Source organism: Anas platyrhynchos, chromosome 3 (genome assembly GCF_047663525.1).
Source record: "Anas platyrhynchos isolate ZD024472 breed Pekin duck chromosome 3, IASCAAS_PekinDuck_T2T, whole genome shotgun sequence".
Taxonomy (NCBI): Eukaryota; Metazoa; Chordata; class Aves; order Anseriformes; family Anatidae; genus Anas; species Anas platyrhynchos.
This window is the reverse complement of record NC_092589.1, coordinates 30,449,917-30,466,792: the sequence shown is the minus strand read 5'-3', so window position 1 is coordinate 30,466,792 and position 16,876 is coordinate 30,449,917. Positions and strand designations below refer to the sequence as shown.

The 16,876-nt window shown below is 36.6% G+C and overlaps 1 protein-coding gene across 3 annotated transcripts in view; it reads left to right on the top strand.

The window, feature by feature from the left end:
• The window catches only part of AKT3 (AKT serine/threonine kinase 3), a 152,896-nt gene that overhangs the window by 80,667 nt on the left and 55,353 nt on the right, over nucleotides 1-16,876 (top strand). For all 3 annotated transcript variants that reach the window (XM_027453844.3, XM_027453846.3, XM_021271259.4), the window contains exons 4-5: nucleotides 12,002-12,113; nucleotides 13,589-13,733. In XM_027453844.3, the coding sequence (XP_027309645.1) occupies nucleotides 12,002-12,113; nucleotides 13,589-13,733 (257 nt within the window). The remainder of the gene's footprint in view (nucleotides 1-12,001; nucleotides 12,114-13,588; nucleotides 13,734-16,876) is intronic.

Sequence of the window (16,876 nt, the reverse complement as noted above, 5' to 3'; positions counted from 1 at the left end):
TTTGCCTTGTTGCTATCCACTAAAACAAACAAACAAACAAAAGAAAACAATAATGCCTTTATGTTGTTCATATGAGCAGGTAAACCTAGTATTGACTAGGTCATAGGCCATTATTCTTTAGTTATTCTACTTAATGTACGAACCCAGTCATTTGTAGCAGTTAGTTTTTTCTTAGATACTTCTTGCCCTATACCCAGCACAAACAACACTTGTAGTACTGAAGTACTTGAAGCACTGAAGATTTTTTTTTTTTTTAATGTCCTGATTTACTATGCTCTTCATTGCATTTCTAGTCTTTCTTTGCCATTACAACTAGAATGATGATCCAAATAGTCGTGTTGCCAAGTTGATTGACTGGTGTTGATTTTTTTTTTTTTCTGTCCCGATACCCAGAGGCCAATTTATGTAATGCTGATATTAGAATGCTGCCACTAAACTTTGTTTTGATGGGAATTGGAAGATTTCTTATTGTTTCCCCCTCAAAAAAAAAAGGGGGGGGGGGGGGGAGGAGCAGTGAGCTGGAAGTCCTTTCTGCATCTTGCAAAATACCATTTTGGTAAGCAAGATGAGTTTTTCTGTTTTCTGACAGGAAAAGCAGTAGTTTAATCAGAAATGACTGCTGATCAGGGCAAGAATAGAGAGATATTTTCACTCACTAAAATAATCCTATAAAATCTAAGTGAAGTACCTATATGGAGTTCACAATGTGACAAACAAAACATTTTCTAGAATCAGAATTCTTGGATAAGATTCTAATTTTTAACTTGGTTTTAATTAAATGGATTCTGTTTGATTTTGAATAAGAAGTACAAAATCGCATGACAAGGAAAAGCTGAAAATATAAGGCAGTATGATATGGTATATACACTCTGAATTGCAAAGGACTGTAAGTTTTTGTTCACCTATTTTATCTGTCTGAAGATGAGATCATCAGTAGGGCAAACAAACAAACAAAAAAAACCACCCACTAACACTATGTGAATGAATTGGATCTCATCTGCAGTACCTGGTAAATGTCAAGTACTGGTCTCACGGCCTCCGATCTGTAAGTTCCTGAGCTGTTGCAGTAGGTTTGTGGCCGCAAGCAGTGCAACATATTTTTCCTGTAATAGTGAAGTACGTTTTTCATAAATTACTAGCCAGGCAGATGGAGTGTGAGATCACTGTTAATACCATCTTGATTAGGTTGGCAGGGATTTAAAGATATGTCTTTATAGTCCTATCTTCATGTAATCTTTGTAGCTATCTGTAAAGTGAGTGTGGTCTCAGTCTACTTTTTGCTCTCCAAATGATAGACATCTTTGGCTCTAAGTTACAGCTTGTTATTTAAGCAGAAAAGGCCAAGGCTATGGTATTATTTTCCTTGCACTGTTGGAGTTGAACACTGGAAAGTTTGTACTGCTCTGCTTTGTGTGATACTTGTTCTGTAGTTTAAAACTTCTTTATCCACTCTGTCAAACCAGTTTCTTTGATCGCATAGATATTTTCCCAACAGTGTGGCCCCCTTCCTCTCTTGCAAAAGACTTTCCCAGATGTAGTATTGTTTTCCCTATAGTTGCTTCCTGATTTTTTCCAAGATAACTGTAAGAAAAGCAGAGCCCAACACTTAGCACTTTTCTCTCCTTGATGCTGTGTAGCCAGTGTATTCCCTCAGGAATCCTGTGAGTGAGAGGAAGGCCTGAGAACAAAACTATTTTATATCCTGTTAACGATGCTTCCAGGACTGAATATGCCTTTATTCATAATGCCTTTCTCATCAGGTGTTATTTTCTCATAGGATGGAGTGTTTGGATAGCATTTCTTTTCCTTGGAGTGGCTGGGGAGGAAATAGAGGGGAAGGCATGAGGACACAGCACTTGAACAGGTAGAAGCTCTCTGTAGACAGGGAGAGCCCAAGGCAGCACATGCTCCTCAGCCTGCAGTTGTCTGCTCAAAAAGCAGGGAAACTGTGTGGGCCCAGCAGTGGAAATGGTGGCGGGTCCCTGGAGGCAAGATGGAGTTGACTGAGGGGCACACAGGGCATGGCAGACCGGGGCTGGATGGAGCTGAGCCCTGTGGGTAGGTGTGGGACTGGCCCATTACTGGCTGTGCCCTGAGGCTCCCGATCAAGGGCTTGGCTTCCCCATGGGAGCTGCTTCCCAGCCCTCTTGGGGCACATGCAAATGTCAGCAGGAGTGCCCTGCGCCACATGCACTGAGCTGCCACGGGGTTGTGGTCGGGAGAACAACATCTTGTGACACTGGGTGGTGTGTAAGAATCACTCTGTCAAGCCAGCTTATTTTACAGAGGTTTTTTTTTTTTTTATACACCTTTAAATACCTTAATTCAGAGAGAGCTGTGCTTTTGAGGTATGCTTTCAGTTCTTAATGGTCATCCCCTGACACTTAGACTCACTAAGAACTAAGAGTTGTGCTGTGGTATTTAGCCATACACTGGAAGATAAATGAGGTAGGAAATTCAGTGTGGAAACTTAATGCTGATTGATGCTGTTTTTTGGGAGGTAACCTCAGAAGTATAAGCTTACCTGAACTGACTAGTTCAAAATCAGCTTAGCTCATTTCAGGTATAGACAAGCAGTTGCAAGTAATGAAGTTATTGTAGTTTGAAGAGACACTGCTGATTGACTGAGTCATGGTAACTGAGTGGGTGTGCATTCCTAGCCCACCTCAACTGCAAAATAAAATATGTTAATTTAAATTGCTTTTGCTTAGGCATTTATGCAGTCAGAACCAGTTTAAAAATAATTTTGATTTGATTGCTGTAGATTCTCTGTATAGGCAGGGGCCTAAAAAAATGCCCTGTCTTTTAAAACTCCATTATTTTTTGAACAAAACTAGTACTTTGGCTGTGCAGCACGACAGGATTTATACCCTCAGTAGTCCCTAAAAAGAACAGTATGGTTGCACAATACTGTTTTTAAGTGGTCCAGTGCTGCTGAAGCAGAATCAATACTGCTTTGTGTAAACCACCTTGGTCTTTGACGGTCATCATTATTAGGGAGAGCAGAGTGGGGAAGAAGAGGCGGTTGTTTCCAATCCTACTTAAGGAGCTTTTGTGGCCTTACTGGTATAAATAAATAAATAAATAATAAAAACAAAACAAAACCACTTCTCACACATGCAATGAGTATGTAAGTAATCACACAGTACATTTGGGATGAGGTATCTCTAAGAATTGGCCCTTTGCCTTCATTTTGATCTTCACACGGAGAATAATTGGAAAGAGATGTATCCCGTTGCAGTAGCCTTTGAGCTTTGGCCAAAAGTGATGTCACCTGGAATTTCTATGGTATCTTGAAAGATTTTGCTTTCTAAGCACTCTGTGGTACAGCTACCCTCCTTGCCTTTGAAAAGAAATAGCAAAGGTGAAATAAATTCTAGTTATTGTGAGAAGGTATCCTTTTATAACATGTTTTTCTTATTTTTTTTTTCTTCTGTGGAAATTATTGTTGATGAACCCTGGCTACTCTAAATGGAGAATCTGTACTACTTTTTACTAGTCTTAACCTTTTCAATGGGCCAGAGACAAGGTTTATTATTTTGGGGATTAAAAAATCTTCAAAACATGAGGATTGAAATGTTTTCAGGGAATGGTGTTAGGAAATGAATGGGAAAACAAAACAAAACAAAACATGCTTTAGCTGAGATCAACTTATGCATGAAAATACTTTGCCATTAGGCATGACTTTCCGTACCAGCAACTCCACAGTTAACTTTTCAATGAGATTTAATTTTGAAGTCCCAGGTGTTTTTAGTTGTCTCAACATTGGATGACATGAGCACATGGATACACATGTAACTAGTTACTTATAATTACAGTACAAATTTAATTCCAAAGTAATAATGGTAAAATTGAATAAATAATCATTCAACACTGAAAATATTTATGGGGAGAAAAAGGCAATGTATATGTAGTTTACTGCATATGCAAATATGTCTATGGAAATTCAAATCCACTGTGTATAACCAATATTACTGTGTTAGATGGGCCTATGCTCATGTTTTTGGAAAACTGGACCAGTAATTTTCTTTGGGAGGCTTTCCTATTACCTTATGAATGGTTTCTAGGTGGCATAGTTGGTATTCTGTCATTTGACTTAGAAGTTTGGATTTAATTGTTGGCTTGGGTAGTGAATGAAAATAGGTTCCTTGAACTTATCCTTCCATTTTAATGGACAGTGCTTTCTCAGAGAGCAGTTTACTGTTACATAGTCCCCAGTTATCTTTAAATAGGGCCTGGTATAAGCATGGCATGTCAAAGTGGAAGTGTATTGGCAAGTCTGACAGTTTTTTATCCTGTTGTGATACACCCAGTTGCATAAATGAAATCAAGGTGTTTGTATGAAAGACAGAGGGATATATAATGTTACTACTTTCTGTGATAACAAGCAAAACCCCAGGTAAAGCCCAACAATAAGATACAGAAATCTCTCATTTTCATTCTCTCTCTGCATGAAAGGGTGACCAGCAAGCTAGTTGTCATGATAGAAGCGTGTAGATACTACTTCAGTGCTTTTTAGAGTGGTGGAAATAAACTTTTCCAGTATGATGAAGTGCATCAACAGTGATCTTTTTCAGTTTCAAGGAATACATATATATGTTTTTTTTTTGTGTGTGTGTGTGTGTTTGTTATGCAGTCATATATGTTGTGGCATCGAAGCACATACAAGTTCTAGTCATGAGCCAAGCACCACAGAAGTGGGATTTCTACCCATACAGAACAAAAAGTCAGTCCCTGCTCCAAAATACTAAAATTCCAAATATAAAACAAGGGACAGCAGATGGATGCAAACAGATGGGGGGAGTATGAGAAAACAATGAGACAGTATTAGCCTGTAGTACAGGCAGTGGTCTCAGCACATCAACAACTAATCCATTGTCAAGGTTAGATTTTTTGTCTCTTTTCTGTTCTCCCTCCCTCCTTCCGCTTTTTAACACATCATGGTGAAGGAGAGTTTTAAGGAGGATTTAAAGGAGAACAGTACAGCAAACAGAGAGAAATTAGGAATTATTTTGAGAAATGGTGTTGAAACTGGAACAGTGGGAGGAGGATGGATGGCAGGAATGGTCGTTTGGATACTGAATAAAGAGTAATAAAGAGGATGAGATTAAGCTGTGGGGATAGTCCATGTTGAAAAGTTAACCACTGTCTGATGTGCTAGAGCTGTGTAGGAAATGAGGAATGTGAAGAGAAGAATGATGTGATCAAAGGGACAATGGAGAAAAATAATCTGTGGATTTTTTTTTATTTATTTTATTTTGTTATAATCAGTTTGGGTATGACATTTTTAGGGGAAAACTGCATTTGCTGAGACCAAGGAAAGGATAGTATGTCAATCACATGTATCTCTGTGTGACCAAACTTATCTTTATGGGTAATATAAAACAAAATAAACATAAACAAAATGTAGTGAGAAAAGAGGAGACCAAGGACAGAGTCTTATGGAAAGCCTCAGAGAAGAAGAGTTACCCTACGGAGTAGATAAACAGCTGAGAGAATCAGGAGAGGAACAAGCTAAGGGAAAGTGTGTGTATACACATGTATTTGTGTGTGTATATATACATATATATTATCAGGGCTTTTCATACGTATATGAGCAAAAACATGTTTATCTATGTCAATGTTATGAAAATGGTACATTAATTCTGATACTTGTCTAACAAAAAAGGTCATTAGAGAAAACTGGGTATTCGGAGCACAAAGAGAGTGGCAATAATGAAAAAGTAATTGTAAGCAATGTGTTTCTACATGAGAAATAAAGCATTGGAGTAGCAACTGAAGAGGCAAATGTTGGGACAGTGAGGTGTATGTCTTCTGAAGGAAAGACAGAAGAATAAGAAGTTAAGGATTCAATTATAATGCAAATAAATATGTAGGTATCTGTTTATAGCTATCAGTCTATATATGGAAAAAATACATATATGCTACGCAATGAAATCAGTGGTCCAGTACTATTTCTTTTATATCATACGATAATTATAGGAAGTCCTCTTTTGTGCTAAAACTCAGTCTGCATTAGAAATATTTTCTCAAATATGCAACCTTCTGTTCATTTTTTAGTGCATTTTTTATGGCTGCTTTTATGTTTAACATTCTTGTCTAGCCATATCAACAAATTCTGCTGAAGTTGAAAACTTCCATATATGAAATAATAATATGATATTAATGTTGTTTCTGTGTTTTTGTTTGTTTGTTTGTTTGTTGGTTGGTTGGTTTTTGTGCTGCGGGAGTGCATTTAGGAAAAGAACACTGGTGATTATATGGTTAAAGTTATAGAATTCAAACTTTAAACTTTTTAATAAAATCTGAACAGATGATCTGTGCTTTTTTTTTTGGAACTGGCAGGTTTCAGGCCCTCTAATTGGCTTCCCAGCTTTGCAGAGTAATTACAGCTTCAAGCAAACTTTGTCATCTGTGGTTCAGAATGGTGTAAAGTAAACAGAACGTTTTGAAATACAGTTTGTAGTTAGAGTTGCTCAGGAGAGTTTAACTAGCATAACTATTTAGATAGTAGCATTTATTTGAAAAAGTCTAACATTTCGGAATTGTCACATTGTTTGTGGGTAAGGAAATGAAAGTTAACCTCTGGTATAAAAAGGTAATCCTACCTTTTTATTTATTTATTTATTTATTTCTTAAGGGGGAAAAAAAAAAAAAAAGCTCAATAATTGAGAAATATCCATTGCATTTTTTCATACTGGTTCTATTTCATTTTTCCATTTTTTAGATCTGAAAATGTTCAAGCAAGTACCACAGACTTGCTGGAACTGAATTGTCAGTTTCTGTTACAGATTTTGTATTTTGCTGCTTTGAACAAGTGTTCTCCCTCAAGGTTTTTTATCTCCTCTAATATTAAAGGGGAAAATTTTCATGACCGATGTTTAATCCTAGCAAGACATAACGCTTTAGGATTAAAATGTGTAATTCCAACTTGTAGATGGCTAGCATACAAGAACACAAAGTTGAGTCTGTCTGTTTACTGGCTTACTCATCTTTTTGAATGATAATTTAGAGTTCCAACTGTTTTGAGTTGAGATTCAGCCCTTTAATTACATATGTTTATGTATAGTAGCAAACTTGAAGACATTATGGTAGAGTGTTCTCTCCTCTTGGTAATGACCCAACTATCACTCGAGATTTCCGAGCCAGCTTTCAGTAGCCAGTTTCACTCATTCTTCTGTGCTTTTGTAGTTTCCAAACTATTCTCTCTGTCTAAAACTACCACAGGTTTTCCAGTAATTAGTAGAAAAATATTTTGGTAATTAGCAGTAACTGTGTATTAGAGTACTTATTCATCTTAATAGATTTTATTTTTTTTTTTGTAGCTGTAGGTGAAAGACATCCACAAAAGTTTTTATTCATGTTGCAATCATGATAGGAATGTTGTTTATCCCATACGTTTGTATACAGCAGCATGTGAAGCATGTGGGTGACTAAATATCAGCAGACTTCAGTTACTTTGATATACTTCAGAAGGATGGGTAGCACACAACTTTTAGAAATACATTGTTCTTCCACTTCGTATTGAAACTCTTTGTTTCAGAGAGTAAGACACGAACATATTCAATTTTAACCATATACAAGGAAATTACATCTTCAGCCAGTTTTAGTAGAATATAAAAATTAAAAAACACAACAAGAAACAACACTTGAGTAAGGTTTCCTGGATTTTATTTTTCAATAGCCTTCAATTGTAATGAAATGCTTTTTGTTGTTTGTTTGTTTTTATGTTTTCAGTGTCTTTTTCAATTGTCACAGCATTTTTTTTTTATTATATTTAATTGATTAAGTTGATATTTATAGTTAAAACCTGAGAGAGTTAAGTACTCTTTGGTAGTTACAGAGCTCAGTATATGCATCTATAGCTAAAATGAGTGTTTTGTTCTTGTTAATAAAGTGCATCACTTTGAGGATGGTCTGAAAAAATAATGATATGCAGTACCAATAATACGTTTATGTTAGATACAGATTTACATGCATATCTATACAAGTATATATCAATAATATATTCATTATATATAGAATACCTTGTAAGTAGGTAAAGATCATATTAGATATAGCATTTGGACATAGGCAAGTTTAATTCTACTTGTTCCTATTTTTGAGCGTTTGAGTTGGCAAACTTAAATTAATGCTATTTTAATGTATGCATTTTTGTATGTATTTGCAATCAGCAAATGAATGGTGAAATTCAAAATCTTTGGCTCTATTAGAGGCACTGGGAAGGATGTGCTTTAATTGTACAGAATTTTCTGCAAGTTTGACTCTGTACATTTTTGCCTTCAGATTGCACTAACATAGTCATCTCTCTTTTCTGTACCTGGCAGCTTCTTTTACCTTCCTTCCTACCTCCTAAACTAGCTCATTTGTATTATCACTTTATGGTCTCTTGACCAACTGCCACTTGTAGTTCCCTGTTGCAGTCTCCCCATGTTAGCTGCAATTTAATGCTGTTCTTCCAAGTGAGCCTTATTTTATCCCCCTAGTTTTTCTTTCCCACACAGGTTCCAGTCTTTTTCTTGTCTATTTACATTCTTCTGCCTTTGTTCCTTGTGTTTTTTTTTGTTCCTGATATCTCTTCTTTCACTTGCTGTATGATATCATTCCATATTGGATTTTACGTCAACCAGGTTGCTTCTTTATCATACTGTCTGAAGATAGCAAGAGTTGTTATGAACATAGTGCTTTCTGTTTAGCAGTTGTAGAGGCAGGAGATAGCTGTAGCCTCTGGATTATATTTAATGCACAGATTTGTAAGAATTTTATACTTTAATAAGGTGTTTTTTTTTTTTTTTTTAAACCAACCCCACCCTCCCCTCATTTTCTCCTGCACTCCTCTCTCTCCTGCAGGTAGTATGGACAGATGTGTCACATTTTCATGGGAATACTGGAAGGATATCAATGGGCTTGGTTTGCCAAATTTTAAGTCTCATCTCCAAAACGTAGTGTTTTCCAGCAGTGTGCAGCCTTAGGCAGACACCCAGCAAAGAAAGTTTCAGCCTACGTGATTGAAGTGTGATAGGATTAAAGATGGAGGGGATGGTTTTGTTAGGGATAAGATCAGGTGATCTTAGAACAGGCAATGCTTGCAGTCTTGTCTGTTACAAAATTAGCCCTATGCATTCCTCAAAGCTACAACTGAGGAAGTTAACAAAACAGATAGCCTGTTACCCCTATGCTAAGTATCATTGTGATTGTAACTTGGACTTCAGCTGAATGCCTGAAGAAAGGGGTTTCTTTGCTCTCATAATACTTGCAGCCAGCCACAAGCCTAACTGTGTATCCTAAGCAGCACCACTTCATCATGCTCCCCAAGGTCCCTTCATCTGCTTCTGTTCTCCGTGTTTCTCTTCCAGTTTTTGTGTTAAGTTCCCTCTTGTATCCATCCTGCTCTAGCTCTTTCCTCTAAATGCTGAGGATGGCTATCAGCCCAACCAAGGCTTAGCAGAGTATATAAAAGCAGTGAGATTGGATCACAAAATCACAGAACTGTAGGGGTTGGAAGGGACCTCAAAAGATCATCGGGTCCAACACCCAAATTACTGTTTACTGTTTACAAATTACTGGATTACTGTTTCTCTTTTGAGCCTACATAGTATATGCAGGTTTGTGAAATGTACTGTCATCTCCTTGAACAGCAACTAGTCTGCCTTATGTAAGTTATACATGTATGGAGAATACATTGGTTTATGCATTAAGAAATACACACCTGTGTAGTACAGTGTTTACTTTTTTCTTCTGTTTTTTTTTTTTTTTTTTTTTTTTTTTTTTTTTTTTTTTCCTACATATGTCCATCAAGCTTCTGAGGCATTCTGCTGATCTGCAGAAAAAAAAAAAAAATCCTATTGACAGAGTTGTCCACTTCTGCCCTTGACCGATTTTCCAAAAACACCATGCTAACCTGTACAACAGTTCTTAAATCTGGGCTTCCTCACAGAGAACCCCTGAACATCAATACTTTCATGCCTGTATTAAGGATTAAGTACAAATGCACTGTATGCCAGTACAAGTAAGTCTGATGACATTTGCTGTAGCTTTATAACAGAGACAGAGGCCATTTCTCAGATAATGGGTCCCAAAACATGTAGGTCTTCAGGCATACAAATTAATGCCTTGGACAAAGGCATTAAGCTTGTTATAAACTAGTAAAATGAAAGAGAATTGCTTTAATGTATTTTCAGTATGGAGCTGCACTTCAGAAGGTCAGTTATGAGTATGCAGCTGTACAATTAACACTAGCAACAGGAATAAGAGAGAAGGGAAAAGCAGGCTAGAGGGTACTGAAGTATGTTGAGTGTTTAGAAATTCGCTTGGTCTGATGCGGTTCCTTGGAGAATATTTAAAATGCATTCCTGTAAAATTATGGATGACAGTTGAGGTGTCAGGACACTGAATTTGTGTGTGGGGAAAAAAGTCAGCCAATATAATATATACTTCAATGAAAGAATAGCCTGCCTTGCAAAGTGGTACGTGTCATATAACATGACTTGTAAAATGTCAACGTTAACTTGAATAAATAATACGTAATTCACCAAGAGTAAGTGCAAGGTTTTATGCAAGATTTTTATGTTATGCAATTTTTTATAGAATTCAACTCCATTGGTGAAAGGTGCAGGACAGCTGGTAGGTGGTAGCTGTAAAACAGAATTTAGAGTGGATCGTAAACAGGAATTCTGTTGCCATATTCATTGTTGATCAATTTGTGTACTTGATCAATGACTTGCGATCACACGTTTGATCTGGATCAGGTTTGAGCAAATGATAGAGTTCTTGTTGAATTACTGGAACACGAGACGTGATGTTCATGTCAGCTTTGTGGTGGCTGCAAAAAACAAGTCATACTTTTGACAGAGTAACCTTGTCTTCCCCCCCCCCAAAAAAAAAAAAAAAAAAAAAAAAAAAGTTGTTTAAATATGTTTGCATGAATAAAGAGTTCTAGTAGGTCAGAGTTCTGCGTCACACAAATGTAATTTTTTTAGTATAGTATTCTGTATTATAAAATCTAGCATACAGTCTCATCGAACCATTGCCTGAATCGATAGTGTTGTGCTCTTGTGACAGAGGTATAGTAGATAGTCTACTGTATGTCTAGATTTGAGTGACAAGAAAGATCTTGGATCTGAATGCACAACCTGTGAGGATAGACTGTTTGAACTGATGTAGGCCTGAGAAGACTGAAGAGAGAAAAAATAGTCTTCAGATGTCTAAAAGGGATAGCTGCTAAAATAAATAAACTGCTCAATAGGGCAAAAACCAATATGCTTAAATTATTGGAACAGTTGCATTAAATGCTAGGAAAAGTCTTCTAGCTATAAAATAATTAATTTTCTTATAGCTGGATGAAATATTTGCTTACAGAGGTTTTGAAATTACTACTTTGGGGAATTGTAGAAAGAGTTTAGAGAAGCAGGAGAAATAGTCTAGGTGGACCTGGTTCTGCTTAGGGGCACTAAGAAAAATTAGATGACTTCCTGGGGCAGCCCCAGGGTGTGTGTTGGGGGGTAATCCTGTTTAATAATCGGACTGGTTTCAGCATCTGAATTTTCCCAGATAAGATTTATGATAAATCTAATCCTGAGTTGATGGTAGCCTGAGTTATTGCAGCATGATTACCATTGAAGGAAAAACGTCATATTCCTCCTGCCAGGTACAGATGGAAAAATGTGCCTTTGGCTACTGCTGTTACCTTGGCATACTGGAGCAATCTGGGATCTAATACTCTTCTTACCCTCAAAACAGACCTAGTTTGCAAATGGAGATCACTCTCTTTATATGTGGAACACAACAAGTTCCATCAATTCCTTTGACTGATTTCTTCACCTTATGGTCATTACCTTCTACCTTTTGTTCAAGCCCATGGTTATATTGGCATTCTGTATTTCCTGCTATGTGCTGGATAGGTGTATATGTAAACTATATGTATTTTATCAAAGTAATGTTATTTGCTCTTCACCCATTAACTGGCAATGTATAAAGGAGGAAATGTCATGTATTTCTCTAGAATGTCAGCTAATGAAAACAGAGCGACCAAAGCCAAACACGTTCATTATCAGATGTCTTCAGTGGACCACTGTCATAGAGAGGACGTTCCATGTAGACACTCCGGAGGAACGGTGAGAGTTTTATTTTTGTTCTGCTTTCTGTATTCGTTATATACAAGTCTCAGCTGGGATTGCTCAATAATCAGAGTGGGGAATTGTGACATTCTGAGCACTTCTGAACAGTTATTTGAAGATTTTATGTCAGCTTCTGTAAAGTATGATCCGAGCTCATAGCTAGTGTAAAAACTGCCTGCAACTAGGTGGGATGAGTGTGTTCAAATAAGCCAAAACTATGTCATGATATGTCTCTGAAGTGTGAAATTTTGAACAATAGAAGCCTGCTTTTGGAGTATTTTCCAGGCTTGCTGTCTTAGATTTTCCTTTTACTCCTCCTAATGTGCTCCTTTTTTTTTTTTTTTTTGGCACAGAAAGTAGTACGTTTGTTATAATTTATGTTGCTTATTAGCTTTTATTCTTTCAGTAACACAAACACACTCTTAAGAATTAACTTTTTTAAGACACCAGAAGCCTATAGAAGATAGGACGGTGTGCCTTGCTGAAATAATCTTTACTGTATCTCTGGTTAGATCCACTGTGTCTTTCCATTGTCCTGTTGAGACCAATACTATGATTTGGCTTCATTCTTATTGTTTATATTAATAAGTAAACAACGATTTTGCTTTTTGCACTGTTTCCTCTTTTACATGTATTAGTGTATTCACTTAGAGCTTTTCAATTTTACCATGATACTGTTACTCCACCGTATCTTCCTTCTGTGTATGCAGAACTATACCTCCTGCTGCATTCCATAACACCACCAGACTCCTCTCGCATCCCTTGGCTGAGCAAAAAGCAGCAGATACTGCACTTGGTGTGGGTCTGTGGTGTGCAGATTGGCCTGCTGCTAGGTCTATGCAGACCAGCCAGCATGCCAAGTAGCCAGGGGCTCAGCTGCCCCTACTTTTCCCTCGGTGGAAACCCTCATCTGGGCCTGCGCCTTCCATGCAGCTGCTGGTTTTTGTGATGCGTGTTGGAATTTAATTATCTTTGAAGACCTTGGATTCTGAGGGGCATGTGAAATTGGCCAATAAGTTCAGTTTTAAGAGGAGACAGACAAAGAGTTGAACATACGGTGTAGATTAATAAAACAGTTATTTTCTCATGGTGAGGGGGAACACCAAAAACACTCTTAAAGTAGCAGATTATTATCATACAATATCAGATAGGATATGACATACTATGCCCTGACCTGTATTATACCTGTAGCAAGAGTTTTCAAGCTTTCAATATTAAAGTATTGGCAAAATTAGATACTGTTAATTCTTGAAATAAACTGTGCAGTGATTCTTTTTTTATGCTGATTAATTTCACCATTTCTGTTATGCAGAATTTAGAAAGAAATTGAAACAATTAATTTATATGAGTCTTCTGTTGTGTAACTTGAGAATTGCACAATGAAGCAATGTTGCACGTGAAAAACATTATATACAATTTATTTGGATCAATTTTATAAGTTTCCAATATGCTTGTTGGCCTGTTCATGATAGGGAAGAATGGACAGAAGCAATCCAGGCTGTTGCAGACAGACTTCAGAGGCAAGAAGAGGAGAGGATGAACTGTAGTCCAACTTCACAGATAGACAATATAGGAGAAGAGGAGATGGATGCTTCAACAACCCATCATAAAAGAAAGGTAATAACCTTCAAAAATATCTAGTAAGTCTAATATGTAAGTAACTTCTGCAGAATGGTCTTCTTGGTATAACAATATACAAGCAATAGTGTTTGTACACAAATTCCAGCATATTACAAGCATAAAAGTAAATACTTGTTTTATTTCAATGAAGCTCTAGTTTTATTTATTTGTTATGCTGTCTGCTACAACAATTTTCAGACACAAAGTTCAACCATTCAGGCAGATGTTAGCATTCTGCTTGTTGTTTGAATATTATTTTTGTCTTTCCCTTTTCATTTGTTTACTTTTTTAGAAATACAGAAATAAAATATTTTCTTTAGACAAGTAGATTTGCCCCCTTTCTCATGCAAATAATACCCAGTACAAATTAGATGATTTGCATGAGAAAAGCTAGCAGGACTTGGCTTTTAATGACCTTGTTTTTGCTGTCTGGGAAAATAACTCTGCTTTTATTTTCAGTGACATACAAGAAAATAATATTTTACTTTTTGCTATCCTTTGCAGCTTCTGCTGTAAGTAGGAATATAAGCATAGCTGGCTACAACATACTTGTAGGTGTACCTTCAGAGTTAACAGGACAAACACACAACTAAATGTATGTTTAAAAGATAGTGTTACACAAAATTTGTTATTATTTTGTGTTTCCATTTTGTCTTGTGTTTTTGGAGGTACAGACTGCTCTTGAAGAATAATGAGGGATTCAAATGGATGTTTCTCATTTACTACATGGGATTGACATGGCTCAAGAAAAGCATTGAAATCGCAGTAGAAATAATAACCTGTTTCTATAGGACTGGCTTCATTCTTTCTAGCTAGAAAATGAAAGCTGTAGAAAATTAAGTGGAAGTCTGCAGACAGTGCATAATAGTCCTACAGCTAGTGTAACTGAATGTCTTTGAATGATGAACAGTGAAAAGGAATATTGAACATATGCCTTTACTCATAGAGCATGTTTTGTTCTTTGCACTATATGAAGCAAGAATTATAGAAAAATCAGTGGCTGACAACTAAACTATATCCTTATGAATATAACAAAGGTGTGACAGGAAATCTTAGTTCTATCATGTCCTAACTTTTGATAACTTGAGTTTGCAATACAAGCATAGTACTTTTATGTGGTTTCATTGTATGTAATTTTCTAGGCTTTCTTTACTAAACAAAAATGTAAAAGCTAATTATGTACAGGTGTAACAATACTCTCATCATACATTATCAGGTTGGAGAGGTTGGCATTGAACTTTTAGCCTTGCAGCACGGAGGTTTAGTGATTGTGTTCCAGGGTGAAATACGATAAGTGACAGCAAGACAGAGGCTGTGTTCAAGATGTGTCAGTCTTCCTAAGAGGCTGTGTGATTATGTGGAAGGGATTTGGGTTTTCTCTATTAAAGATCTGACCACTATTCCAAGCTTGTGTATCCTCTTAGTGGAATACAAAAACACTGCATAAAAACAAGCATTTTCAAGGTGTCAAAATAAATGCTGTCTAATATAAGTTGTTTATCTGAAACGTATGCTTTCCTTGTTCACAGTTCAGTGCATTTTCCAGTACAACAAAAGGGTCTGTGAGAATACGAGTAGGAGGAAGATCAGTTTTGTTTCTGTCTTGCAGCTTATGCTCTAAGAAATGCTGAAGATACTGGGACAGTGCATGTGCAGTGCTACAGAATATTTAATGGCTTTGGCAACAAGCCAAAAACTAACTCTACAAATCAAACATGAAATGAAAATTGGTGATATTCAATACCTAATAATAGATTGGAATAGATTCTGCGTAGCCAGTGAAGAGCACACTGATAACACCAAGGAATTTCTTTTGCTAAAACTCAAAATCAGAGGTTTCTGACTGTTGGGAGACTTAACAAAAGGTTCTCAGAAGTTTTTGTAATAAAAAAGTACTGAGAGACCATACTGAAGGGAGTTGTTACTTCCTCTGTGTTAATAGAAATTGCGAAAAATATTTCTTTGCGGAACTGTTTCTCAAAAGCTTCTGTTCAAGCATTTGTAGTTGTTAACATAATCAGAACCATTTCAGTTATAACTCCTAAACGCATTTTTATTGCCTTTTCTTGTACTGGATTTCTTTTAATTTCAGGGATTTTTTGCACATTGTGTCCTACAAGCTTGTTTTGTCACCTGATATTACATCTATGCCCAGCGAATTTTGCTTGTGCATGCACCAGATGGTATACATATGAGTAGAAGAGCATAATCAGATTAAGAAACAAGACAGAGAGGAGTGGGCCTGTTCTTCTCTCTAAAAAGGTAGCAAAAGGTTTACAAAGAAAACAGTGTTTAGGATATGGAACATGATTGGAACAGACATGACAGCAACATCCCTGGCCAGATTAGCTGGAAGAACCAGAGACACTTTTTCACTTTGCAATTTTGATAATGGTGTCAATATGCCACTTAAGTTCTACAGTAATAGTAACATTTCAAATACTAGAAATTGTTAGCAAGCTGCTGCTTTTATTCATTGCTGGACTATTCTTTGTAAGTAGAGTTTCTTCCTCATGATGTTGGATGAAAACTCCTAATGATACATTCTTTGTGCATATCAGGAATTTTTAAAAATTAGTTCCTTGAAAGGAATTTCAGTACCTGTAGTAAACTGTAATCTTTTGAACAGATCCATAACAGGAGTAAATAGGCTTTAGAGAAGGCTGAGCATTTTATGGTTCTTTGGTTAGTTTTCTGTAGCTTCACTGGTTTTTATTTATATACAAATTTGTTTTTCAGGGTGCAGTGTGAGTAAAGAATGGATTTTTTGGATAAACCAAAAGTAATGTAATGAGGAAAAAAAAAGAAATCACTCCTCAGAGTTCAGGAGGAATAAAAAAGTGAGAAAATTATCAGGGAAACAGCAATCAATCTTATGGAAGCCTCCAAGCTTGCTTACCAACATCCCTCAGGTTTAGGAAGTATTTCAAATTTTCCACCAGTTTTCAGTACACCCTTAGCTATGGCATCTGTGTTTTTATCTCCCAAGGTCTTGTGTTCTTTGGCAGACTTTTTGAGTTACCCTGCACTGCGTATCATCTCTAAGCCTTCTGCTAAGATTCTAAAGAATGAGAGCATCAGGAGACTTTATTCTTAGAACTAGCACTACTGCCATAACCTTCTGTTAAGCCATAGCTTAA